General features: G+C 43.3%; 9 protein-coding genes across 9 annotated transcripts; 5 read left to right on the forward strand and 4 right to left on the reverse strand.

Moving 5' to 3' along the window:
• Positions 1-494: 494 nt before the first annotated feature.
• Positions 495-1,404, forward strand: O0I10_011272 (S-adenosylmethionine decarboxylase proenzyme; the record flags this gene model as incomplete). Its single annotated transcript, XM_058491242.1, has 2 exons — positions 495-690; positions 749-1,404. 2 exons carry the CDS (start codon positions 495-497, stop codon positions 1,402-1,404), a joined length of 852 nt encoding a protein of 283 aa, XP_058337966.1.
• Positions 1,405-1,566: 162 nt separating this feature from the next.
• O0I10_011273 (uncharacterized protein) lies at positions 1,567-5,644 on the reverse strand (the record flags this gene model as incomplete). The annotated part of the gene is made up of 9 exons (XM_058491243.1): positions 1,567-1,838; positions 1,893-2,053; positions 2,115-2,325; positions 2,387-3,109; positions 3,167-3,295; positions 3,356-3,438; positions 3,494-5,297; positions 5,363-5,435; positions 5,504-5,644. The coding sequence occupies 9 exons, from the start codon at positions 5,642-5,644 to the stop codon at positions 1,567-1,569; spliced, it is 3,597 nt and encodes a 1,198-aa protein (XP_058337967.1).
• A 1,068-nt stretch (positions 5,645-6,712) lies between these two features.
• O0I10_011274 (uncharacterized protein) lies at positions 6,713-7,192 on the reverse strand (the record flags this gene model as incomplete). Its single annotated transcript, XM_058491244.1, has 1 exon — positions 6,713-7,192. One exon carries the CDS (start codon positions 7,190-7,192, stop codon positions 6,713-6,715), a length of 480 nt encoding a protein of 159 aa, XP_058337968.1.
• Positions 7,193-10,387: 3,195 nt separating this feature from the next.
• On the forward strand, positions 10,388-12,161 carry O0I10_011275 (uncharacterized protein; the record flags this gene model as incomplete). The annotated part of the gene is made up of 5 exons (XM_058491245.1): positions 10,388-10,454; positions 10,508-10,614; positions 10,665-10,742; positions 10,795-10,851; positions 10,917-12,161. 5 exons carry the CDS (start codon positions 10,388-10,390, stop codon positions 12,159-12,161), a joined length of 1,554 nt encoding a protein of 517 aa, XP_058337969.1.
• Positions 12,162-15,643: 3,482 nt separating this feature from the next.
• Positions 15,644-16,263, forward strand: O0I10_011276 (uncharacterized protein; the record flags this gene model as incomplete). The annotated part of the gene is made up of 4 exons (XM_058491246.1): positions 15,644-15,691; positions 15,748-15,805; positions 15,872-15,962; positions 16,041-16,263. The coding sequence occupies 4 exons, from the start codon at positions 15,644-15,646 to the stop codon at positions 16,261-16,263; spliced, it is 420 nt and encodes a 139-aa protein (XP_058337970.1).
• Positions 16,264-18,330: 2,067 nt separating this feature from the next.
• O0I10_011277 (uncharacterized protein) lies at positions 18,331-22,014 on the reverse strand (the record flags this gene model as incomplete). The annotated part of the gene is made up of 7 exons (XM_058491247.1): positions 18,331-18,870; positions 18,922-19,020; positions 19,070-19,420; positions 19,473-20,411; positions 20,466-21,110; positions 21,171-21,514; positions 21,567-22,014. The coding sequence occupies 7 exons, from the start codon at positions 22,012-22,014 to the stop codon at positions 18,331-18,333; spliced, it is 3,366 nt and encodes a 1,121-aa protein (XP_058337971.1).
• A 3,052-nt stretch (positions 22,015-25,066) lies between these two features.
• O0I10_011278 (uncharacterized protein) lies at positions 25,067-26,371 on the forward strand (the record flags this gene model as incomplete). Its single annotated transcript, XM_058491248.1, has 7 exons — positions 25,067-25,117; positions 25,196-25,286; positions 25,347-25,444; positions 25,504-25,722; positions 25,784-25,929; positions 25,993-26,135; positions 26,202-26,371. The coding sequence occupies 7 exons, from the start codon at positions 25,067-25,069 to the stop codon at positions 26,369-26,371; spliced, it is 918 nt and encodes a 305-aa protein (XP_058337972.1).
• Positions 26,372-26,470: 99 nt separating this feature from the next.
• On the forward strand, positions 26,471-26,707 carry O0I10_011279 (uncharacterized protein; the record flags this gene model as incomplete). The annotated part of the gene is made up of 1 exon (XM_058491249.1): positions 26,471-26,707. One exon carries the CDS (start codon positions 26,471-26,473, stop codon positions 26,705-26,707), a length of 237 nt encoding a protein of 78 aa, XP_058337973.1.
• A 260-nt stretch (positions 26,708-26,967) lies between these two features.
• O0I10_011280 (adenylylsulfate kinase) lies at positions 26,968-27,733 on the reverse strand (the record flags this gene model as incomplete). Its single annotated transcript, XM_058491250.1, has 3 exons — positions 26,968-27,330; positions 27,399-27,590; positions 27,662-27,733. The coding sequence occupies 3 exons, from the start codon at positions 27,731-27,733 to the stop codon at positions 26,968-26,970; spliced, it is 627 nt and encodes a 208-aa protein (XP_058337974.1).
• Positions 27,734-27,888: the final 155 nt, after the last annotated feature.

Genomic DNA, 27,888 nt, shown 5'->3' on the forward strand with positions numbered 1-27,888 from the left:
AAAAACCTCACCTCTCTTTTGCAGCAAATGATGGTTTGCTTATGTAACATGATATATTGGATGTTATCATTCTCTCTCTTTTCCTTTCCCTCCCTCAGCTTATTTTTTCATCACTCTTCCCTTACACACAAATTTGCTTTGGATCGTGTACCACCATCAGCAGCTAAACGGAGCACAATGCAGAATGATAGCTCTACCTATGAAGATTGTTTTGAAGGCCCAGAGAAGCTTTTGGAGATATGGTTCTCAACTATCGAATCCATTGATACGCACAACACCTCACGTAACCTTCGCAGCATCGAACGACATGTTTGGCAGGACATGCTACGCGTCTCCGTTAAATGTTCGGTACTTAGCGTTATCAGCAATGATTATATGGATGCGTATCTTTTGAGGCATGTAAAGTTTGACGCATCGTATTCGATACGTACATGCAATGATGCTTCTCTGACTCTCCTTTTAGCGAGTCATCCATGTTTATCTATCCCCACAAGATGATCATCAAGACCTGTGGGACCACCACCCTGCTTGCTGCACTCCCTCATGTATTCACAATTGCTCACAAGTATTGTGGATACGAAAGACCTCTTATTTGCTTTTACTCGAGAAAGGCTTTCTTGTTTCCTGAATTGCAATACGAGCCTCATCGAAGCTGGAAAGAAGAAATAGGTTTCATGGACATGGTTTTTGGTAAGCACAACGAACAAAATGAAGCCATGATGCTGAATAAGAAAAGGGGGGTTATCAGAAAAGCGCGGCCAAGTATTCACAATGGGAGACACCAATAGCAATGCGTGGTATCTTTATGTGATGACAGGAGGATCTCATGATACGCTCAATGCAGCATCCACGCTTGATGATGAGACATTGGAGATATTAATGTCGGACCTTGACCCTGGTATTGCAAGAGACTTTTACTGTGACAATGGCAAGATCACTGGATCAGAAGGTGGCATGCAAGTAAGCGAAAAAACAGGTATCCTGAAATTGTATCCAAATGCCAAGATGGATTCGTTCCAATTTGAACCTTGTGGCTATTCTGCAAATGGGCTAGTGGAAGATGGCTACTTTACAATACATGTTACCCCAGAGCGTGGGTGGTCTTTTGCCTCGTTTGAAACAAACATTCCTGCAACACGCTCACATGGCGATCACCACCACCAGCAAGCCATTGCAAACAAAACAACGTCAACAGCCTCACCCACATTGATCCGTCATGTAATTGATATCTTTCAACCTGGATCTTTTACAATCATTTTGCTTTCTTCATCATCCAAGTTGGAAATGCTTGATGATATCTACCAGGGTTACGAACGTCTCGTCCACGTTTATCGCAGCTTTGATCATTACAACCTTGTCTTTGTGCAATACGAAAGGATCATTGATAGTAATCATAGCGAATAAAGCACAATGCTTCAACAATCAACATTGCATTGTTCATGTATTCCCCTTAAGCTCCCACCACACAACTTTTACAACATTGCTTTTGACGATAACAAAAGGACTGATAGTGTAGTAGCAAAGTAAAGCACGATGCTTCAACATTGTATTTAACATTGTATACATTTAAAACTCCCACCACTTTTTCCGTGCTTGTCGTTCATTGTATTCACGCACTGCCTTCAAAAAGTCGCCTGATTGTGCACTCATATCTTCGAATTTGTTTTGCAGCTGGTCAAGCTTCTCACCACGTTCATTCATCTTTTGGCTCAGCTCTTGGAAAACACCACCAACACCACCGCTGCTACTTCCCTCGGCATTGGATGGACGCTGCTGCCGCTGCTGCTCCTCGTTCGACTTTGCTTTGCCAGGTGCGCCTAATATGGGCCTTTTACCCACTATGCTTCTTTTGTCAACAACAATGCGTTTATGACATCCTATCCTTCACTTACTCAAAGTATCCATTTCAGCCACAGTGAATGGGCCTTTTTGAAACGCTCCTTGTACAGACTCAAGCCATGACTTTTTGGGTTTTTGTGTGGTTATCGCTGCTGTAGGATGGGGTGGTATCCGCCTACTGGGATCGAAAAGCATGACATCTTCACCACAGGATCTACAAAGGATAAAGGTCAACGACTTGTTTTTACCCCTTTTTCCTCTTCGAGTATACTTACATTGAATTTTGTAACAATGAAAGGTATTGCTCCAGCTCACAAAGACCTGTCCACGCCACAATACGACCATCCGTGCTCAATGACATGTTATCAAGCAAATCTCTAGCAGCCAACTCCTCGGGTAAACTGATCCGGGCAATAGGAAGGAGATGAGGCAGAGAATAGTAGATAATGGCACCACTCTGTAGTACTACAGCAAGGCATGCACCCACTAGAAGAAGAAATGTACTTAGCCATGTGCTCCTTATTCTCATAACAATGTTGATTTTTACCATTCTTAACCACCATCACCTGGCTGTGTATGATCATATCCTCATTACTGCATCCATCAATATCATGAAGATGTGCTGTGAAAAGGCGAATGTTGTAGCCTGATAAGATTGTTGCAACATTCCTGGATGTTGATACGACAATAAAATGAGGATGAGGTTGAGGTCTGTATTCCCATTTGGATGCGTGTGGCGCTCGTTTGGTATGTTGTGTTGTTGATTCAGCACTTTGAGACTCAACCGTGGATGCTGATGGAGGAGAAGCGTCTTCTGTAGGCAAAGGAGGTGGAGGTGGAGGTGGTTCTTTGTTGGCTCGTGCACTTGATTTCGAAAGCTTACGTGTTGTTCGACGAAGTAAGCCCATGGATCCACTGGATTTCTCACTCTTGCTACTAGCACCATCCTCGTCTTTGCTCAAGCTGGCACCCGATTCATGAGATTTACGTCCAGCGGCCAAACTCTCTTCCTCTGGTGAAGTTGTCGAGGTCGATGGATGTGATTCCATAGCTTGCCCCTCTTGTTCCTTTGGCTCAGGATCACTTGGTGGCGCTTCTGCTTTTGCTGTTGTTTGTAACACTCCTTGGATATCAAAGACATGCGTATCGATCACTGCTGAGGTCGAATTGTTGCTGATAAGAATAGGCGGTTTATCAGGGGAACTGATATCGTGCTGGTATACAAGTCCATTGTCCAAACCAACAAAGAGCTGTAAACTTGGCTCAGTGCCTATATTGATGATGATGAGAAAAACAGATCCATAATACAAAGCCATGATTCACTTACTCTCCAATGAAGCGTATGTCCTATAAAAGCGAATGCATGATATAGATGCCGTGCTCGTTTGCTTTTGTTTTTGATGGTGTTCTTCATTGTCTTCCTCTTTGGGTGCGTCTTCTTGATGCTCCGCTTCAGCTAAATAAACAATGAGACTAAGAAGCCTATCCAAGGACGAGCACTGAATCGATTATTTACCTTGTATATCGGCGGTATATACCGTACGTCCAAACAACGTATTGATGACAAACACCTTTCCATCCGCCGTAGCCACAGCCAACCTATTATTGCTATGTCAGGCCATAAATCACATGGTAAGTATTGCAGCATACGTACATATCTCCACCAGCAGCGACAAGTTGTTTAACAGAAGCATCAAACTTGATTCGCATAGCAGGGGCAAAACAAGGTGGGTTGATGTCGCCTTCCAATAGCTGAATATCAGGCGTGGGTGTTGCGATTGATTCAGGACCATGTGGAGGTGGTGATGATGCTTCGGCCTCTTGTTGTGGTTGCCCTTGTGTTGTACCCTCTGTTGTTGTGGTGATGGTTGTGGTGGCAGGTTGCTGGGTGACGTTATCATCATTGCTCGGCTCATCCGTAGCTGCGGTATGTTCATCATCCTTCCCAGCATTGGCAGGTTCCTCACTTTCCATATCTTTGAGAAGTTCAGAGATCTCTTCGATTGTATTGTCACAATTCTTGATGAATGCTTCTTGTGTCGTTTGAGAAAGTTGATGTTGGCTGTCACGTGGTGGATGATGGGTATATTGTAAGACTGTCCCATTGTCAAGGACAACAAACAAGGATGCTGATTGAGTGTCGAAATCCACTTTGATGATCTTTGCTTTTGAGTCTTTTTGGATATCCTCAATACAATCGATGGTGAGATGAGTCAATGGTCGCAGCGAAGTAAAAGATGCATCCCAAATATGAATGATACGATGGGCATGAATGGTAATGAGCAAATCGTTCGAGTCAAGGCGATACACGTGACCAGTGCCAGCAACACCTCCTGTGAGAGGGAGATAATGAGTAGGTGGCATGTTGATTTGATCCATGGCGTTTATCCGTTGAAATGTTGACTCTGGTAGCTGAGTATAATGATATGCATTTGAAACGGGTGGATCAAGAAATTGAAGAGCTGATGGCAAGGTAAGCTGTGGATATCCATGACCAAGACCAAAAGCACGTATGGCACCATCACAACCCACCACCAAGAGGCCTAGCGGATTATTCATTCCAAGGAAGAAAGGGTCTCGGCTGAGCAAAATAAAGTCTGATACATCCACGGAAGTTGATAAAATGGTTTGTCGTCGAGCATCCCGTTGGTCGCTTTCAATATCAAATTCCATAATATGCAATCCTCGAATATCAGGAAGATCCGATCCACCTGCCACCACAAGAAATGATCTCTTGGATGTATCATCCACATACCACACCATCCGGTAAATAGGTTCACAAGGATCCGCTGAAGGTGATGTAGAGGGACTTGCATGAAACGCTCTTCTTGTCAATACCGGTTTATGATCGGAGCGCGTATCCCAAAGTCGCATGTATCCATCATCATACCCGGCCATGAACCGATTTCCACAAGGACTCCATGCCAAACAAGTCAACTGCGATGGCTGCTGAACCGAGAACCGTTTCTTGATGGTTTGTTCACGAATATTCCAAAGATAAACAGCTGATTCGTATCCAATGAGTATCATGCTGAGATCCGTTGGATGCATTTGAAGGGCCACCACTAAGCTGCTGGTCTTTGTTGTTGATGGTGGATCCTGATTCGATCGTGTTGCCTCTTCGAGTAATAAATCAGGGATGCCGTACTCTTCCGAAAATCGACCTTTGGTGATATCAAATACATCCACATTGCCATCAGCAAATCCAACAAAGAGCCAATCGGTACCGGCGCAGTATTCAAGAGCTGTAATGATGGAAGGTGTTGTAACCACGTGCTTTGCTCGTTTGGTCTTGAGATCATAGGTGGTGATGACATTCTTCGAATCCACTGCCACCAAGATAGGATATCCAATCTTGAACTGAAGATACTTGATACGTGTAGGGTTGTTGAGAACCAACTCGGCCGAGATCCCTCTTCCGAATAACCGGATGAACGTGTCTTGCTCAAAGCCTCCGCCTAACATTTGAAAATACATACCATTAACATAGTACAGGGCAACGTTTATACACTCTTCAACTTACCCACAGCAAGCAACCCTGCAACAGGATCAAATGCTACGGCTGAGACCGTACCCGAGACACCAAAGGTGGCCATCTGTATAAACCGACATTGAGTTATCGTGGTCGAAGTGGGATAATAGAGAGTGTATGTGTGTTTCACACCTTTAATAACCCGATATGAGCTGCCTCGATCGATTCCGACATTGACTTGTCGAGACGCTTGTCTTTTGCCAGCACCGCTCTCGATAATGCATTTTCCTTTGCCTTTTGGGCGAATCCAGAGATCTTGTCAAAGATGGTCATCAAAGAAAGCAGAGTCGGTTCCTTTCCTTTCACGGCCGCAGGATCAAAGTAACAAGCGTGTTTGAAATGCCGCCTGTTTCGAGCTATTCCCGCTTTGAGAATCATGGACCCATTGGACCCTCCACCAACCACACCCCTTCCATCGACTCTTAAATAAACGAATACATACCATACAAACAAGCTACTTGGACTCCATCACATGATCACATCAATAAAGCATCTTGATTGTATGCAATGCAACTGGCTATTGCTTGAAAGTTTAATGAGGGTCAATGCATAATCCAATGTCATCTGGTTACTACATACCCTTGTGGTTGCTATAGCTACATGTCTCAAACAAGCATCCACCTCCTAGATACATGCACTTTATGAAAGCAAGCTTATGTGAGCATAGCAGCCTGGTATACTCTCTAGCAAGAGGCTTTATCCACACGTAGCCAACATGATAATGAAATAGGACCCCTTTTATTTGCCCCCATTGTTATCATTTCCATGGAGATGATGTGCTATGGATAGTATGCTGGACAACGAAGATGTTGACAATGAAAGATAGACTACTGGTTTTCCTCCCAACGCTCCAGGTTATAGATCGTTTCCAATATACTGGTAACGCGTGTATTCGACATGAAGAGTGGTCATTGACTTTAGCAGCAAAGCTGTATCCAAGGAACAAGAGGTGTAGTCGAACGAGTCTTCGTCTTTTCAACAATGCCATCACATGAGGAGTAGCTCAATCAGACAGGCTGTCCCTTCGAATGCTGGATGCAGGAATCGCATGTGGTTTGACATGGAAGAGTAGGCCTTAACTTTAGGAACGAAGCTGTGCGCAAGGAACAAGAGGTGCAGTCGATCGAGTCTTCTTTCAAGGGCAACATCGCATGAGGAGTAGCTCAATTAGAAAGAGGTTGCACTTTAGACATAGAATTATATACGTGGTTGTTGGTTCAATAAAAAAACAATGGGCCAAATCTCAGGGATACAAGAGTTTTATTCCACATCTTGCTATAATACAACAGCCAACAACTATGCATAGAATATCACTTTGTGCATTATGGAGACAATGACTATTTAGTGATTGCAAGGGTATTTGTCTTGGTAACGATAGAACCGATGACGGCTATAACCAAAGTCATCACCCCCATCGCGGTGAACAGTCCCTTCAGCTTTTAGATCATAAATCCGTTCATCGGTTATGCTTGTTCCTTCATAGTGGATGGCTACGGGTCCGACAAGATCGAGCCTGAGAGTTTTGTCACCGTTCTTGGCATCATTGTTGTTGATGACCGCATCATATGTACCCTCTAGAATGGCGTTGTTGTCGTACTCAATCGTGCCGTCTGAAAATCTGGTACCGCGCATTAACCCGTTCAGCTCGAAAGTTTGCAGGATGATCTCGTAGATAGTATCAGCCACTTTGGTGCGAATCTGATACTGTGGTGGGTATACGCCATCAATTCGCGAGAATTTGAGAGTGACTCGTTCCTTTGCAGCATTCGCAGCAGAGATAGCAAAGACTAAGATAGCAGTGAGGAGAGCAATAAATTTCATGGTGAGTGAGAGAAACCTCCATCTATCGTCGCTTTCTTTATATCTTTATTATTAAAATAATTGAATATTGATAAGATAAAGTAATCCACAAAAGGAATAAGAGATAACCAAAAAGGAAATGAAGGCCAAAGAGATCACGGAAGAAGAATCATAGTAAGAGAATGTTGTTAGTATCAACAACGAAAAACCACGATACCCAAATACCATCACTTACCCGTACTTGCAAAGCAAGCTCAACAAGCAAGGAACGCAGGGGTAAACCCCGCACCCGTCAGCTTCTCCGTGGTTAGGGGAGGGCCTCGGTAATGATGGCTGTGCCGTTGTTCTATCCTTGCTATTGAAAGATGTCAACATAAATCATACATCAGACATCAACTTGAAGACTTACCTTGCTGTGGATGATGGGGGAAGGGGAAAGTGCGGAGGCGAGTGACAAAGCTAGTGGCATTGGACTTGGTAGCAACAGGTGGCAGCAAGACGTTTGGGAGGGTGGCCGGGCTATAATGACATGGTGGCAATGAGTACATGGAAGAGGTATAACTTGAATGAGCCAGCAATACGAACCCCCGAAGATGATGTGTGTGTGTGTGTGTGTGTGGCCAGAGAGATGAAAGATAAAGGAGCGTGAGTTAGAGAGCGTGTTCAATATTATATATCGTTTCTCAATGAGCACGGTCCCGCGGAAGGCGCCAGAAAAAAAAAGTCATCCCGTCATTCATGCGTCAATCCACACAGCATCCGAGAGTGCAGAAAAATAAAACAATGAGTCATCTTTATCGCACCTATCGGTTCCCCTCGCAGAAGCACACGATAAGGGTAAAAATGACATTTGTTGGGGATCAATGCATGAATTCAGGAGCATCACGAGTGACAAGCGGGAGAAAACATGAGTCCAAAAGTATGCCTCGACCTACATGGTCGCGTGTACAAACAAAAAAAAAGTGTCATTGTTGATCCATCATTGGTGTACGAGGAAGAGATAAGCAATGGGACATTGCGGGAATAATGCATGAATCCAAAAGTATCAGCAGTGACAAGGTTGGGGGGGTTGTCTCCAATGACCACATCTTGGAGGAAGAAAACCGTTGTTGATGATCCACCATTACTTTGTGAGAAGAAGACAAGCGAGGATGCGTCATTGTTGATCCATTGACGGTTGGCATCAAGGCGTTACAGGAATGTGGAAAGGTCACTACATGAATCAAAGGATGCCAAGAAAAAAGTACATTGTGTCAAAATCTAGGGGTCAATCTCCCCCTCCCCACAAACACAGAATCCCAACAAGAAACACTATTGTTGATGCATGAATCCATTGGTTCACGGTGCTACGAGATAAGGGTGGCGTGTCATTGTTGATGCATGAATCCATAGCTCAATGAGTATACGAAAGTGGAATGTGGCGAGGTCATTGGATGCATTACAAGTACATCGAGTAGAGGAAAAGGTTGTATGCGTCATTGTCTGATTCTCGGCCCACATAGCCAGGTGCAAAGAAAAAAACTATACTTGATGCATGAATGTATTGGCTCATGAGAAAAGAGATAAGGGTGGCATGTCATTGTTAAATCATGGATCCTAGGCTCATGCATGAGAAAGGGAGTATGTGAGGGGATCAACACAACAAAAATTACCCCGAGCAGCGAGAGGGAATATCTAAATCTACATCTCGGCTCACATGGCCCACGTAAAAAAGGTTTTGTTGATACGCAGGTATGTATGAGATAAGGGCGCGTCATTTTTGATGCATGAATCCGTAGCTCATTGGGTAAGGGAAATGGAATGTGGATACCCGACAACAACAAGAATAAAGACATCATGTCATTGTCTCATTCTCGGCCTGCACAGCACGCTGTAGAAAAAAAAAACTATGGTTGATGCATGAATGTATTGGTTCACGGGTGGGGGTAGCATACAATGCTCATGCACGAGAAAAAGGAGTATGTGAGATCAGCACATAAACAAAAATTTTCCCAGCAGCGACGGCAAAATATGAAATGTCTACATCTACATCTCGGTCGTATGGCCTCTGTATATATTGTTTATGCATGAGAAAACATGAGTTGGAAAGTATGCCTCGACCTACATGGTCGCGTGTACAAACAAAAAAAAAGTGTCATTGTTGATCCCTCATTGGTGTACGAGCAATAGATAAGCAATGGGACATTGCGGGAATAATGCATGAATCCAAAAGTATCAGCAGTGACAAGGTGGGGGGGGGGTCTCCAATGACCGCATGTTGAGGAAGAAAAAATGTCCACCATTACTTTGTGAGAAGAAGACAAGCGAGGATGCGTCATTGTTGATCCATTGACGGTTGGCATCAAGGCGTTACAGGAATGTGGAAAGGTCACTACATGAATCAAAGGATGCCAAGAAAAAAGTACATTGTGTCAAAATCTAGGGGTCAATCTCCCCCTCCCCACAAACACAGAATCCCAACAAGAAACACTATTGTTGATGCATGAATCCATTGGTTCACGGAGCTACGAGATAAGGGTGGCGTGCCATTGTTGATGCATGAATCCATAGCTCAATGAGTATACGAAAGTGGAATGTGGCGAGGTCATTGGATACATTACAAGTACATCGAGTAGAGGAAAAGGTTGTATGCGTCATTGTCTGATTCTCGGCCCACATAGCCAGGTGCAAAGAAAAAGCCTATACTTGATGCATGAATGTATTGGCTCATGGGAAAAGAGATAAGGGTGGCGTGTCATTGTTAAGTCATGGACTCCAGGCTCATGCATGAGAAAGGGAGTATGTGGGAGTCAATAAGATAGAGCTCTTTACTGCAAGATAATATGACGATCCTTTATTTTACTACGAAAGATGACTAGAACATAATACTGGAATCGAGAGAGAAACCAGAGGATAAATATACGAAGAGACATTGACCTATGCTAACCGAGAAACCGATTATCATGACATCCACGTGCTCACGTGACTCACGTAACATACGACATTTGATAAACATGCAACACGAGAACGGAAGTCGCCATTCCACGCTAGTGAATAGTTTAATGATGTGACCATAGAGAAAGGACAAAGACAAGGAAAAAGAGTAGGAGGCATCAAAATAAAAAAAAATTGATGGTATCGCAATTGATGGTGTCGCGGAGAGGGGACTATGTTAAAAGATTCATGCGCGTACGTGTTGTTTTGTTGTTGATCCTTTACTCCTTCTTTTCTTTCACAATGGTCAATTTCGAACTCCTTGATCGCTATGCTGACACACACGAAATCGAAAGCTTTCAATGGAAAGGTACTTGCCTTCATTTCGTTTGGCATTACTCGATTCTTAATAGTGAACTGCAGGGAAAACATTCCAGAGTATACCTTACTCTGTCTTGAAAAGGAAAGCAGATGAAGTCTTTGGTCGCTTACAATGGTCATCAAAAGTCGACTGTATCAAGGAAAACTATGTAAGTTACTTTCATCGTTGAAATATTGATCATACCACTCATTATAACAGCTCGAGGAAAAGAACAACCGATATGACAGCATGTATACCATGAAGATGTCGATTACTGTCAAGGATTGTACGCACGAGGTAGGCGAATGTATAGATGGCGAATTAGTTATAACATTAAGTCGAATACTAGGCGTATGGTAGCGCTGCCGTTGAAGGCGCGGCATCAAAGAACAGTGCAATCCAAACCGTAAGTGGATGATCATATTACCCATCTTCACGACACGCTAATAAAACACTCGTTGTACCCTATAGGCCATGACCAAAGCAAAAGAGAATGCAGCCAACCAGTGCTTTGCATCATTTGGCAATTACTTCAGCATCCAGGGCACCCAATCAACTCCACTACCATCATCTTCAGCACCACGGGCATCATCCACCATTGACACTAGTATCCCCACCACCAGCCAATCATCGCCACCACGGGCATCATACACCACTGACACCAATATTCCTACTACCACGCAATCATCACCACTACCTATATCTTCAGCACCACGCACATCATCCGCCATTGGCACTAGTATCCCCACAACCATCCAATCATCGCCACCACGGGCATCGTCCGCCATTGGCACTAGAATCCCCACAACCATCCAATCATCGCCACCACGGGCATCATCCACCACTGACACCAATATTCCTACTACCACGCAATCATCACCACTACTTATATCTTCAGCACCACGCACATCATCCACCATTGACATCAATATCCCCACAACCATCCAATCATCACCACCACGAGCATCATCCACCACTGACACCAATATTCCTACTACCACGCAATCATCACCACTACCTATATCTTCAGCACCACGCACATCATCCACCATTGACACCAATATCCCCACAACCATCCAATCATCACCACCACGAGCAGTAGTAGCTGCCACTGACACCAATATCCCCACAACTATCCAATCACCACAACCACGCGCAGTACTAGCTGCCGCTGACAACATCGTCCCCACCACCCAATCATCACCACAACCGTTAACATCATCACAACCGTTGCAAAAGTCGACTAATTATCCTTCAACGTCATCCCAACCAATGACAACATCGACTAAAGCTTCACCTAAAGCTCTCCGATCAGCGGCAAATTCATCCATACCAGTGAAAACAAGAACCAAAGCATCACAAGAGGAGGCATCTCATTCAAAAGTTGAAACCGCTGTACCCAAAAGAATGACAAGATCTATGCAGAAATCGGAGACAATTCCCGTGGATGACCTCGCACAGAATCCTGCCACAGCATTGACACCAAAACGTACATCTGAACGCAGACGAAGAGTTGACAAAGAAACCATTTCCAGGGAGCCCAGCAAAGTCCCCGCCAAAAAGAAACATAAATCTACAGGATCTAGCACCGTTGATGACACTAAAGCCGAGGGATCAGTGGAGAATCGTGTTATCGGTTGGGAAAAGAACGATGATGATTTTGCTGATAAAGAAGGTTTGGAAAGATTCCTTGAGAATACGCCCGGTGAAATATGAGTGGTATGACTTTGTAACACAGTTTAATTGTCATGATGTAGTAGTATTCCCAACATTGATCTTACCTTAGTGACCAACAATTACCCCATAACCATCGTCAGATGTTCGCTGTATAAAACATTTATCCTTCATCGTGATCTAATTCCTACATAGTATCTGTGCTGGATTTAGGGATGTGTGTGTGATGTGATAGAATCTCTTACATGTGTGTGTGTGTGTGTGTGTCAAGCCCCGCTGTAGAGTATACGCTCTTTTCAACGTAACTACCAGCCAGCAGACTTTTCTTTTTGCTTGTTTCCTTAAATGCATGAGCAATCTATAGTCTCCATCTCTATTCTTCAACGCTCAATGTAGTGGAAATGGCAACCAACTACGTCAACACGACACGCGAATACTCGATATGATCACGCACCAACTCTTTGTTCAGCCAACCTGGTGCATAGCAGTTGTATAACAATCCTTTGCATTGAACAACATGAATGCGTTTGAACGATCCTTGTATTGAAGTTCAATAGCGACTCATCAGTACGGTATGGTTGTCTGGAGCTGTAGCCATTGTGAACGTCGCCAGGTTGCATACTTAACGCACGTCTTTATTTACAGGTATCATTCTCTCAACTCTATTGCTATACCGACCAGAAAGTGGATATGGAGGAAATGATCAATGGTTTATGCCTTTGGCGTCAGCAAGCTTTCGATCTTCTGGTGGTTCTGGTTATTGGCGATTCCTTTGATGGATCTCTACAACTATACGCGTCTTATGGATGGATCATGTCATCAACAAGCAATGAGGGTCCGCGTTGACATCTTTGGTGTGACCAAGGTCATTTATGCATCTCCTCAAGGCATTCATCGTCAAGCTGCATTCGATTTCCAATGAAAAACGATTGCCATTCACATCGCTCTTTAGCCATATGTACGTCACTCCGCAGCTAGGATCTGGTTTGGGCTTTTCGATGCACAATGCTTTCTCGATTTGCATGTGGTCTTGGGCAGCAAGGATTGTCTCGTTGTCTCTCTTTGTAATGGCTCTTCGGCATCATGTAAGTATGCTATCTTTGGTGGTATAAGTATTACTCAACCTTCTCACTGCATATGCCCATAAAGTATCGTTCCATCGCTTTCAAGCCGAGTGCCACCGTAGCGGGCCTTATCAACAAGCGGACGATTGCAAAGAATCGGCTTGATTTGGATATCAGCAGGATTTCGTGCATATGGCTATCATTGGTAATAGAGGATGATCCGTTTTTTGGCTCCAATCCCAACCAACATCCTCTTTTATTATAGTGTGCAGACTATTCAGCAATCTACTTGTCTTCTGGTTCTTTGAGATTTTCATGGATGAAGCTGTCATTGAATGTCGACATGTTTTCGTGCATATGGCTACCATTGGTAAATAGTGATCCATTCGTTTCTACGACGCCTGCCAACCTCTTTCGTTTGTTGTAGTATGTGGTCTACTCAGCAAGCTATTTCTCTTCTGGTTCTTTGGGTTTTCATGAATGCAGCTATCATTGGATGTCAACATGTCTTCGTGCATACATGGCTATTATTTGGTAAATAATGATTCGGGTTATTTGTTCGAGGGCTAATACTTACATGAAACCTCGTGTTGTTGTTATCGACCCAAGTGTAAAGGGTATTGTTAAGGTACACACTGTAACAGGCGGGGCGGCGTAGAGGGCACAAACCAGAAACAATGAAAGGAACGACCTTCTCCCACTCCCGCTTCACAACGATGCAAGGTAAGACCAACTTCATTTACACTCTCCACACCACTAACTTCTGGCATTGCCAACAATGCACACCGTCAATGGGTGAACAGGTGGTCAATGGCGACACATTCAGCTACAACAAGCACGTGCGGGATCTACCCATGACACAAGCTTCCATTCCAATACAACATGTAAGTTCAATCGCTGCAATTCCTTTTATTGTTCAAGTCGAACATTGTGGTACTAAAGTTCGCGTGTAGGTTGGTGTTGTCTCGTCTATACAAGACCCAATGAGGCGTCGTGTGCATTCCTTACCGAGTTGTCCACAATGAGAGTTCTCAAGACGTCTTTACATTGCCTCTTTTGGGTATGCTGACAACAAAAGCGTGTGGGTTGGTTTTACTTGTTATCTCACATTGCGTTTATGGTAGGTTGAACATGTTGGATGATGGTACCTCTGGCAGCAACAAGACACGTATCTCAAAGCAAGAATGCTGTACGTTGGCTCAAAGGTATGCGTGGCATTGGATGTACAAAGCAAGACCTGTTAATTAACAAGACTTACAGTGAAGCAGCAGCAAGGCAATATGGATGACATGGAGATACGGTTTTATTCGAGGCATTGATGCTATTGAGAAATACCACAAGGTAAGAGTGTTCATTGTGGGATTGGTTGGATTCAAGTGGACTTACCAAACACCATATAGTGACAGAGCCTCTTTCGGCGATACTCTTATTATCAAGGCTGCACGTCAAGGATGTCATTGTATAGTACTGTGCTCTCCTGGGGAATTTTGGCCCGGAAACAGTGTGACTCAAGATGCGGCCTCAGGGATTTAAAAATGCATCCGCTGTGCACACGGCCTCCATCCAAGTACGGCTATTGATTTCCTTGCCTACAGAGAGAAGGTGGATATCTCTTATGATGCCAATTTCAGGATCCAATGAGAGTATAGTACATATGGTGGCATACCTTGGCGCTGCAGGTTGATTATTGTATTGCCTTCGGATGGTGTATTTGGTTGCAATTCCTTGTGATCACCATGGTTCAGGGCGTCGTGTGCCTTCCTTACCGAGTCGTCTACAATGAGAGTTCTCAAGACGTCGTTACATTGCCTCTTTTGGGTATGTTGACAACAAAAGCGTGTGGATTGGGTTTGCTTCTTATCTCACATTGCGTTTATGGTAGGTGAACATGTTGGATGATGGTACCTCTGGCAGCAACCAGACATTGATATCAAAGCAAGAGCGCTGTACGTTGGCTCAATGGTATGCATGGTGTTGGATCTACAATGCAGGGCCACTTAATTAACCAGCCTTACCAAAAAACAGCAGCAAGACAATATGGATGACATGGATACGGTTTTATTTGAAGCAATGATGCTATTGAGGAATACCACAAGGTAAGAGGTTCATTGTAGGATTGGTTGGATTCAAGTGGACTTACCAAACACCATACAGTGGCAGAGCCTCTTTCGGCGATACTATTATTATCACGGCTGCACGTGAAGGACGTCATTGTACTATACTTTCCTGTGGAGCTCTACATGTTGTGCCCGGGGACAGCGCGACTCATGTTGCGGCCTCAGCGATTTAAAAATGCATCCTCTGTTCGCACGGCTCCATCATTTTACGGCTATTGATCTCCTTGCCTTTAGAGAGAAGATGGTATCTCTATTGATGCACTTCATCGCGTCGATCCATAGGAGAGTACTGGTACAATGATGTTTCTTTGGCTGTGCGCTTTGATTATTACTTTACATCCTGATGGCCTATTTGGTTCCCAAGTCTGCTGGTGATGATTGTGTGATTCAGGTATGTATGACTCATACTTTTTGGAGTCCTTTGCTGAAACGCCTACCATTATTTAGAGGGACCAATGCAGAGAGCTGCTTGTCTTTTGGTGCTTTGATGTTTACAAGATCACAAGTATGAATTGCTAAGTATTGTTGGATGAGTTGGGACAACTGTTTACCATGCATCTTTTATACGTAGGTGAATCAAGTCAGCAATCGGGAAAAGTGCGTTTATCTCTTGGTGCCGTCAATCTTTATTTCATTTCTGGTGGTTGCTTACCAAGCAACGGGTGATTTCTCTGCATCTCTTGTGAGTGGATTGTATCAGCAACAAGCAACAGCATCCATATCGTTGGTTCCATATCAAGCTTTATCCCATCATCTGGTTCTTCTCATTATCAGCAATTCGGTGAGCATCCTGAAATGAAGGTCTCTTATCGATTGATCACATCAGCAGCAAGGAGCTTTGGGATTGATGCCATAGCAACGACAGTTTGCCATTGTCAAGGAACCGGCTATTGTCGAGAAATTTCCACGTGTCGCTCCATATTCCAGCACGGACTTGAGCAAGGTCGTTATGAAGAAGTATGAATGGATGACTACACCAAGTGCAAGTGATGATGATCCCTATCAACACCAAGCGGGCTCTTATCGCCGACATGGATGATGGCATGGCGCAGTAGTATGAGTGCAATAAAGGTAATGTCAAGGAAAGGGATAAGGAATGCAGGCTCCAATCACTTACGGCATCGATATTTCGGCTATAGAACACGGATCTTTTTATACGATTCACATCCCTGTGAAACGAGGAGGACAACGAGGAAAACGCTATTGACATGGATGAGCCAAGGAAACGGCTGATGAGTGGGGAGCGATAAGCGTCTTCATCAACATACTCTGCATGCGTAATTGGAAAAGATGGACTTCAAGTTAATCAGTTGGTCGCCTTTTTGGAGTTTTTCCACACACATGACAACAGCGATGTACCTTGATTGGTATCTGGATATTGGACGCTTCAACTGGATAAGGATGCCGAGAACTACCTTTGGATTGGATGATGAGTACAATCAGCGCCAGGGAGACCTGAACTTGGGATTAAGTTGCATGGCAACGACAATGAATGGCCGATTGTATGATTGAAGGCAGCAATGACGCCACAAACAATGAGAAGATGAGCACCATAATCGATCTCCGTTGTCAAGATATGCTCCTTGTTAGCAGCTGAAGGTATTGGCGTGATTTCACATTGTGCTCTCTATCGCTCATTCCATCCCATCAGACAGTTGGTTTATCATGCTCACTCTATCGACATCATCGGCAAGAAGATGGTCGTGTTTCTGGTTTCGCAAGTTTACCTCCATCACATGAAGACAAGCTTATGGATCAATATCTCAATACTATCCCGGAGCGCTATGGAACAGCACGCATGATAGGATAACGGTGCGACAAGGTCTTTTATGACGGCCCATTTATCAAGGTGAAGAGGACTTGATCTCACATTCGCAAGCAAAAGTAAGATCTCACTAAATATACTCTTATAGTTGATGCATTTCGAGTGGCATGGATCCTGTAACGACGATACGACCCCCATCCCATTACTCGGCAAAGCATATCATAACCGGATCGACGAGCGATGCATGATGATCACCGCCAACGATTGCAACGTGCCGGGATTCAATGATTGTTATATCTGCTACGATCACATAGCGATGGTTAAGGAATCACCACTACAGGATCGGATGAGAAGGACTTTGATGATATGCTATCACTACATTTGCCTTATGGTGCTTGCCAACAACCCTAACAACGGATAACATGGATGATGTGAACGGCATCTTCTACGATTACTTTACCAGTCTTATGAGGAACATCGATAATGATCCAGTACCGGCGGAATAAGGATACAGTGATATACATTAGAAAATTGTAGTCATCAGCGTTTACTTGTTTATTAAATATTCTTGCTGAACCCGACATGTTAAAATGTTTGCAGCGTAGTATATCTTCATTAGTGCGTGTGTAATAATGTGGATAACATGGTTGTTTTCATTTTCCGTTGTAGTGGATAGGTTGGATGACGCAGAGAACTATGAGGCTTCGCATGATGAAAGCGTTATTAAGTTGATAGAAATAAGGTGAATAAGGAAACCGGGATTGGAATCAGTAACCATAGCTTCAGATCAGCTTCTTTCTTTAAAGCCATCAGTCATCAATAGGTGGTACATGTGGTAATATTGTTTAATTGCAACGACAATAAACGGGTGATACAACGATGAATCTGTGATTCGACAATGGAGAAATGATAGAGTAACTAGTAACATTGATCGATGATTAAGTTTGCATTAGATTCCATTGAATGAGAAGGTATCACATGTGGATCGCCACGCGAGAGGAATGCAATCGATAAGAAGACAATGAGCGAAAAGCATAAAGTGACTTTTAAGATTGAGAGAGGAACCGTGAATGATTATACAAGCACTGTTGTTGTGCCAAATGGGTGGCCAAGGAGAGTAATGGTGTTGTTGAGCGTCGTAAGGAATCATATTGACGATGATGGAGATATTTGGTGTTCAAAAACTATTTGCATATTGTTTGCAAAAGAGTGACGGGTTAGCTCTGATTATCGTTCTCTTGAAAGCTATGGATATGCCAACTTACCTACAAATCGTATTCAAGTGGTGCTATTTTCACGTTTTGAGTGCGTGCATACCCCTTGATCAAGATATTAGCTGCAGCCATCTGATCACGCCCGGACGTAGCGTGGCGGTTTTTGTAAGATACGCATCGAGGATTTACACATAGAGAAGCACCGCGTGATCGTTTCTGGTTTGCGCTAGCGGGTCGAATCACCTGGTGGCCACAAAATGCACAAACTTGCGACGTCCGATACTCGTTAACCACGGCTACTGGCCAATATCTAGCGTGTGCTTCCCTCATCCACTTGCCACCATAACGCAAAAAACCTTTGATACGCGAACCATATCCCATTCCAGCGTGGCCAATCATGAATATAGGGCGATGTTTCAATGGTGGTGTCAATGGCTTTTGATCCTTCAATCTCTTGCTTATCGTCTTACGCTCGCGTGCGAGAATTCGGTCTTTCCATTTTCTTGTTTGATACTCTCTCTGGCGGGTTGCCCTTTTCATATACGTGCCATTATACCATGCTCTCACGGTACGTCTTTGACTAGTAATAGCCTTTGGAAAATGTAAGTATATGGTAAAATTGATGTGGGAGGCAATCCTTACTTTGTCAGCGTCGTTTATCTGAGATGGAGTCACTGCCTTTCTCATAGAGCATACGGATAGAGCTCTTTCTGCCTCCGTGACACCCTTTCCTTGTATAGTCTAGAGCGAAATTAGAACATGCATGAATAAATTCAATGACTACACTTACGTTCTGCTTCTTGTATTCGAGTTTTCGCCTTCTCTCTCGTTCGCCCGTGGAATCAAAGATGGTCTCAGATTTCAACGTGATGGCTTTCGGTAAACGAATAAATCTTTCAGGAGGGTGATCAGAGGTCAACATATCCAAATGATATTTTGCTTGTTCTTCTTTCATTGGAACACTCGTAGCAAGCGTTCGAAACCCGTAATCGACTCCAGTAAATCCAAGTTGGTGTTCATCGCTTTGTAGTTGAGTAATGTCCATAAAATGGGCTGGTGCCAGACATATGGGGTTATCGGATGATAACACTATCTTCTCACGGTCCTTCTTCTGGTCCTTGTTGCTTTTTGTGTTCAAAGACTACTTGCATTCATCTCAGTATATGTCCCATAATAATGATGTTTCAACCTACCCTTTTGGTAATTGCAATTGTTTTTTTGTTCACTCGTAGACTTTCATCGTTGTCACACAGCTTAGATTGTAAATCGCGGCACTCTTGCTTCAGATCACGTACCACCTGGTGATCGTTATCAGGTTCGTGCCGAATACGTTGTAAATCATCCTTTTTGGAAAGAAGATCAGATTTTGTCGTATCTGACGACTCCTGTAGTTGCTGGCGTTCGATTTTAAGCTCCTCGATATGCGACTTAAGAAAAGATTGGGATCCTTGAATGATCGTGGGTGCAAACTTTGCTGGTTGGTATTGAGGAACAAGCCTTGATCGATCACGCACCTTCCCAATAATACGAGCCATCCCGTTGGATGTCATGATGATACGGCGAATCCAATCCAAGTTGTGTCCTTCACATTTTTCATTGATTTTGTCAACGGAGAAAACCAAAGAAAACGTATCATTCGGGCGTGACGTTGCTGTTCTCGCACTGTTGATACCTCGCCGTTCAAAGTCTGGGATCAGGTCATTCACATTTTCATACAGCGATTTAGCTGTGATGGTCAATGCATGGATATCACCTGATGAAGTATGTGGAACGAGTGCTCTCATCTCCGATGTAACGTTCGCCGACTTAAGGATGGCGTTTGCCAGCACACAAAATGGTACTTGCGATGCGATGGAACATTTTGATGGATATACATGGCGTAGAAAAGGTCGAATGTTGTTGTATATATGGACAATAATATCGATCTCTTTGCTGGACAAATCCTCAGGCTGTTCCCAAAATGAGTTGATTCCATTTGCTGAAACATCTTCTTCTTGTAGGCATATTTTCATCAACAATCCACGGATTTGGTCTCTTCTTTTCTTTTGAGAATCACGGCGCTTTCCTTCTTTCTTTTCCTTGGTGTTGATCTGAGTCTTGGTGATGGGCAGAGTCCTTGTCGCCTCCTTGGCCTAATACGATTTCGTTAGAAACAAATATGAATCATATCCTGTTTTGTTACTTACTTCTTCGTTATATTGCTTCATCTCATCCTCCAATCTTTTTAAACGTTCATTGGTTTTCTCCTTCTTCTTAATTTGTGCAATGGTTAAGGACTCGGTCTTTTCCAACTTTTCCAACTTTTGTAGCTGTTTCTTTGTTGTCTTGATTTTGCTGTGAAGTGCGTTGCGCTTTGATCGCCGAGACAACAGCTTTGTTTGACTCTTGTCAATATCCTTGGCTCCCAATTGCAAATCGGCTAAAGTATTGGCAGTTGTATCGACTTCATGACATGTCATCTCCTCGTCTTGGTTGATACATGTGCCAGGAAAATCTTCATCATCGTGGAGTTGATAAAGAAGGCACGGTTCTTCCATTGGCTGATAGATCGGATACTCATCATCGATTGCACGATAAGCAGGGCATTCATTTTCCATTGGCCTGTGTACAGCACAATCATCCTCACTTGCATGGAAAACGGGGTACTTATCATCAAAATGACCCGAGAAATCGCCAAGTTGACGCTTGAGAAGTACATCAATCACCGAACGCAACAACGACCTGGTAATCCGAGCGCCTGTGTACATATTCTGTACATTGGTGGATATTGTCGAGATGACCTCATTGGCGGTTTGAGAACTCAAACCATAGAACGACTGTGCACCATCGCCCTATGTATGTTTCAAATCAATAAACATTCATCCTCATAAGTAGACATCACCATTTCTTACCATGATTTTCTTCCATAGAGGGTACTTGCTATGGGTTGGTGCCTGTGACCCCATGCCGAAATGATTGGTGTATAGATATTGTATGTGCTGAAAACTGAAAAGCAACTTGCTATCTTCTGATGATTGAGGATCAGAAGACGTGAATCCTTGGTGCAGGAGACTTTGCTGGTGGTCGATGTTCAAACGCAGTTGCTGGATGTTGATCATGGTCGACCCGTGGTCATTCATAGCTGCATAAGAGATCATGTTCAAATGGATCACTTTGCACATATCATGGTAAAGATCCGTGCATTTTTCAGCAATCGCATCCAATCGCGGCACAATTCCAGCGGCATCATTGGTATCTGACAAAGATTTATGAGACCTTTAATATAAACGATGACAATTTGATACTACCTTTCAAAATGCTTCTGAAAGGCGTTGACACCGTCCGATAAGCATCGTCTTCTTGTGTGATATCCAATTCAAGCATATCCAAAGTGAAACCATTGACTTCGGCTCTGAATATGGCTTCGATATCCATATCTGATATCCATCGGAGTATGGATTGTCGCAATGGTTTGTCATTGTTGAGTTTCCTCCCCGTGGTTCCTTCATCGATGTTGAGGATGTTGTCAATGGCAGGATTAAGACCACGCGGAACATGATCCTTTTTTAGCTTGCCGCTAGAGGTTGTTGCATCTTTATCAATCGTAGATGAGGTCCTAGCCCTTGCTAGATGCTCGTCCGTAATGTCACTCGTTGGTAAATTGAGTCTCTTTAAAATATTTTTTAATGATGTTTTGGCGTGATCATGGACCATGGAAGTGATGGCCTGTCGTACAATGTCGGGTGTAATTGTCATCGGAAAATTTAAGAAGAAAAGGGTGCTATGATGATTCCTGGGACCAGAATCCTTATTTTGGACCCATATGGTATGGTTTTTAGGGAGCAAACTGTTGTTGACGGATATACAAGATAAGAACGTTATGTCATTGTTACATCATGGATGTAAGGTTCATGTACAAGAAGAATGTGTGATATTGTCAACACATGAAAAAATAGGGAGTAACTATAAAGGGAAAGATAAATCACAATTCTGCTATGTACATACGGTCCACATAGCCGTTTACAGCAAAAAAAAAACTATACCTGATGCATGAATGTATTAGCTCGTGGAGTAGGGGATAAGGGTGGTGTGTTATTGTTGACTCATGGATCCCAGGCTCACGTAAGAGAAAAAGGAGCGCGTGGGTGTCGGTATGTACACACAATCATCATCAATAGCGAACGCAAAAAAGGGAATGTTTACATCTACATCTAGGTCCGTATGGTCCTGCAGCAAGAAAAGCTATTGTTTATGCATGAACATTGACACATGGCTATAGGATAAGGTGGCGTGTTATTGTCCATGCATGGATTCATAGCTCATGTAGCATGAGAAAAAGGAAAGTGTTGGGTCAGCACATGAAGCAAATGTATCCCTAATAACAAGACGGGAAAAAGAGGTATGACAATTTTGTTACATCTTGGTGCACATGGCCCGTGAAAAAGCCTCGCATCACAATCATGCATCAAATTACGTTTATTGTTAGCTCCTTCTCCTCGATAACAAAGCGCTATCAATTGAAGAGGATAGCAGCAACAAGCGATGATGGTTGACTCTCAATGATATTTCAGTAACCGCATTACATGGATCAATGTACTGGAACTGCATGAGCGTGTCCAAAAAAAAAAAGGGATCCCGGAAAAGCAGCAGCATCAACATCAGCAGGTGGAAGTCTCAAATGCGGGCGTCTTCTTTTTCATGCTCTCAAAGAAATGACTCTTTTTTCTCCCATCACAATGGCGCATCAGATTACATCCATTGTTTGCTCCCCCACATTCTTACCCATCGATTCCCAAAGGAAGGATACTTTTTCTCGCATGACAATGACGCACGAGAATTACAGTCATTGTTGCTCACTCCCCCTTTCCTTATCGATAATAAATCACTCTCATTTGAAGAACATAGCAGTAATCATTAGCTATGGGTGATTCTGAATGACATTTCGGTATTCTCATTGCATGATTCAGTGTGTTGGAAGTACAAGGGTGTGTCAAAGGGAGGTCATGTAGCAATCAAATGAAATGTTACATTGCATGTATGTTCGCGCATAAAGAACCTCTCCTCTCAACCGCATTATTACAAGTATACAAGTCAATTATACAAAAAAAGAAACCCAGATAAGACATCGCCATCGCAGCAGACATCTTCCAGAATACTTCCAAGCGAATCCTTGCAAGCGAATAAAAGCAACATATAAGTCACTATGTAAAAGTAAAGTAAATCTCATTTGGGGGTGGGTGGGTCATTTGCAGCACACATAGTGATAAGCCGTTCCACACAAAATCGACGTTCGCGAGCGAAGCGAGCCAGTTGGCGGCCTAGTAATCATTGTTTGATTACACGATCTCGGTGTTCTTCCTATAATAGATCGTAGTTGTGACCTAGCGGGCGTAAACTGTACCTAAATACTCTTCTCTTTCTTTTGCTTCACTGTTTCATGTCTCTTTTTTTTGACAGGATGTCTATGTATGTAAGTCAAACCATCTGCTATGGCATAAGAAAATCCAGCATAGGAATAACGCAGCATAAAGATGAGTAGGCTATGTTTATTAACAAAAAGAATGCTGTAAGATGATCAAAGGGCGGATGTATCCTAATGAGCTTTGTTTGTGTGATGCACACGTATGAAAGTACATCAATGATCACGGTTGCTTTATCATTAAACATTTGCTCATCACATTTTTTCTTGTTGAAAACCGATTGTCTATTCTTTATTCATAACCACCAGTCACCCAGATGATCCACGCGAGCTAATAGCAACCCACCACTTGATGGGAATTGTCGAGAAGACGAGATACAGAATGTGTCCCATGACCAGAGTGAAGCAAACAAACAAGATACACAAGGCGTACATTTCTCAAGGTGCCACTCATGAGGAAAGCGTCCCTGTTTCAGATCCATCATCACCTTCACACCACCACACAAGTTAGTACAATCTTGGTCCAATGAACGTGTTGAGCAAACGGCTAGAGACTTCATGCACAAGGAAATTTAACTTGAACACAAAGAAGCCATCATGAGACAGCACCACCAGGTTCAAGAGGTCCGTGCAGCTTACCAAAACACAACCACTTACGATCAGAGCAAGAAAGAGGACGAAATCATACCATCCAACGTGCCTATATTACAAATCAAAGGATGCCATTGAGAGACACCAAGATAGCTGCCACAGCAGTGTGCTTTTATCAAATTAGGATATGCAGTGACTTGAACAGGCCCGGTGATTGAAGCATGGCAAAGGGTCGAGTCATTGTGGTTGAGGGAATTCATCCCAACAAACATGCATTCACCTGGAGATCGTGTAATAAAAACATGCCAAAACCACATCACCATGCAGCGTTGTTTGTGCTTGATATCCAAAGGATTCACAATAATAAAGGTTACGGATCATCTTGCATAGTATGCCGAACAACACGAGGCTGTGTTATTGTACTTCCAGCAATGCAGGTTGACATGGTAGTAAAGGACGCTGTGTACAAAGGATTAATGGCATGTGGTCCATACTATAGACATTGAACAAAAAAAGCAATGCAGGAAGCATGACTCAAGTTGATTGGGATGATTAGGAGGTGTTTATAGAAGTCATCGTGATAAATCACAATGAGAAATTGTGGTGATTTTATTAATAGGGGTATTGGTTGTGAATGAATGAACATAGATAACAACGAGTATCCATGGCAACAGGTATGATTGTGGGTGGATGGATGGATGTCATTGTTGCTGCGGGAGACTGACTGATGCCAAAAGGGGAGTCACGTACTTAAATCCTTGTTTTTGCTGGCAGTATACTTTCTTTCTATCTCGCGACATGTCTGACAAAGAGAACGACCCAGTTCCCGAGCAAATCCAGGATGAGGAGGTACGGCATTCTACACCATGGAAAGCACTCTTTCATATATAATAACCAACAATGGCAACACCAACAACGATTGTACAGCCTGACTTCTCCAAGCTCAAAAAGAAGAAAAAGTCCAAGAAAAAGGTTGACTTTGACGTTGACGATGTAGCAAACGACACAAAGGAAGAAGGTAGTGCAGACACGCCAATGAGCACTAGAGAACACAAAGACTCACACCATCGTCATTTAGCTGCTCCTGCTGCTCCTGCTGACGATGCTGAAGAGGATCCTGAAGCTATGTTTGCCGATCTCAAGAAGAAAAAGAAGAAAAAGTCCAAGAGTCTACCAGTACGTTGAGGATACATTAGATGATGTACAAGGTTTATTGACAAGTGGGTATCGTTTAGGAGGAGGATGGTGAGGCAGCAGCACCTGCAGAAGGAAATGAAGAAGATCTTGATTTTGGAGCATTGAAGAAGAAGAAAAAGAAAAAGAAAAACATGGCCGAATTCGAAGCAGAGCTTGCTGAACAAGATGGAACTGATACCACTGGCGCTGCCGAAGAAAAGAAGCAAGGTGGCGAGGAAGCATGGCTTAACAGCGACCGTGATTATCAATATGAAGAGGTAAAAAGATCCACATGTCGTATGTTGAAGAATGCAATGGCTTACAACAAGATGTCCTTAGTTGTTGGGTCGTGTATTCAAGATCTTAAGACAAAACAATCCTGAATTGGCAGGCGAGAAGAGACGCTACACCATCGTTCCACCCTCCATTCACCGTGATGGTAGCAAAAAGACTGTGTTCGCCAACGTTGCTGATATTTGCAAGCGGTATGACAATAGCCAACCTTGTTACCATTTGGGTCTATGACTAACCATGTGCAATAACAATAGTCTTCATCGTCAACCTGAACACGTGATTCAATTCTTGTTCACTGAATTGGGTACAACTGGTTCCGTGGATGGTGCTCAACAATTGATTATCAAGGGTCGATGGCAACAAAAGCAAATTGAAAACGTGCTTCGTCGATACATCGGTAAGTGTTGTTGGAATATCATTCTCTTCAAAAGTCAAAAGCTTACAAGATGGTTTTGCCATGTAGTTGAATACGTTACTTGTAAGACTTGTAAGAGTCCAGACACCATTTTATCCAAGGACAATCGTCTTTACTTTGTGCAATGTGAATCATGTGGTTCTACACGATCTGTATCTGCCATCAAGACCGGTTTCAAGGCCCAAACTAGAGATGACAGGCGGGCGCTTAGAGCATAAGCATAAATCCCTTTTCATTCAACAAAAAAATACACACACGTTTTTGTTTCCCGCAATTCCATCTTTTTCTTACGCTTACGCCATTCCTTTAAATTATCAATGATTCCTGTTCTTCCTTATCACTTTCTCAACTCTCCTGTGGTGCAGCATGAAGCATCGCCAGCATTCGTTGCAGATGTCATTGTCCAATTCTCAAAGCAAGTGATGCGTCCAAGAGTCATGCTACCATTGCTCGCAGTCATCATACTACTATTTGACCTCGATGACGCTTTCGATATGGATGACGAGTTTTTCTTAGAAGACGAGCAAGACGCAAGAGACGAACAAGATAACTAAACGACCTGTAAATAGCACCAACCTTTGATTGTACATACATCTTTATTAAACCCACACTTGAGCCTTGGAAACGTTGTTCTCATACTGGGGTTGCCATGGAGCGTATCCATGCAACGATCATGGATGGATGATACCTTTTTTAATGCACGTATACAGATGTTGGTTATTATAGCCGCTGCCTTGCATAATAGCATGTGTTTGAGAGAGAGAGAATATAAGGGATTGGTATGCTCTATATACAAGTTTATTGTTATTACACTCTAAGCACGCTTAACGAGCTTGTCAGCAGAAACCAGTTGCTTGCTAACAAGATAATCAATGATTTGCTGAACACCTTGTTCAACGGATACTTCGTGGGTCTTGATGTGGATCTCGGGCTTTTCAGGTGCTTCATAGGGAGCTGAGATACCAGTGAATTCCTTAATCTCACCAGCCTTGGCCTTCTTGTACAAGCCCTTGGGATCACGTTGCTCAACAACTTCCAAGGGAGCATCAGCATAGACTTCAACAAAAGGAATACCAGCAGCTTCGTGCAATTGTCTAGCGGATTCACGGTCTTGACGATAAGGGCTGATAAAGGAGGTGACAGCAATGGTGGTAGCATCAGCGAACAACTTGGCAACCTAAGAAAATTCCCTCCATAATCAATACCTCGCCTTTGTGGCATCATCAACATCATCATCCTATTTACCTCAGAGATACGGCGGATGTTTTCGGTGCGATCGTCAGGGCCGAAACCAAGGTTCTTGTTCAAGCCAAAGCGGATGTTGTCGCCATCAAGTCGATAAGCAGAGATGCCCGAGTGCAACAAAGTTTGCTCAAGAGCAGTAGCAAGAGTCGATTTGCCGGATGCGGATAAACCAGTGAACCAAATAGTGAAGCCCTTATGAATGAAGAATGCTTGTTAATACCAAAGCAAGGATGATGATGGTGACGTTACATGTAAATAAATACCTTTTGACCAAGGAGGGTTTGACGCTCAGTCAAAGAGACAGCGCCTTCGTGCCAAGTGATGTTGGTTGCCATAATTGAAAAGTGAGAGAGTTGTGTGTGGAAATGAAAAGCTCAAGAATAAAGCGAGCTATGGACCCAGAAAATAAATACGACAAGATCGGGGACGGAGAAACTGATTCTCCTATTGGCTGCTCGGCCGATTGCGCCATTGATGCTGTCAGGCACTG

This window comes from Lichtheimia ornata (assembly GCF_029851405.1).
Source record: "Lichtheimia ornata isolate CBS 291.66 chromosome Unknown scaffold00086, whole genome shotgun sequence".
NCBI classification, from domain to species: domain Eukaryota; kingdom Fungi; phylum Mucoromycota; class Mucoromycetes; order Mucorales; family Lichtheimiaceae; genus Lichtheimia; species Lichtheimia ornata.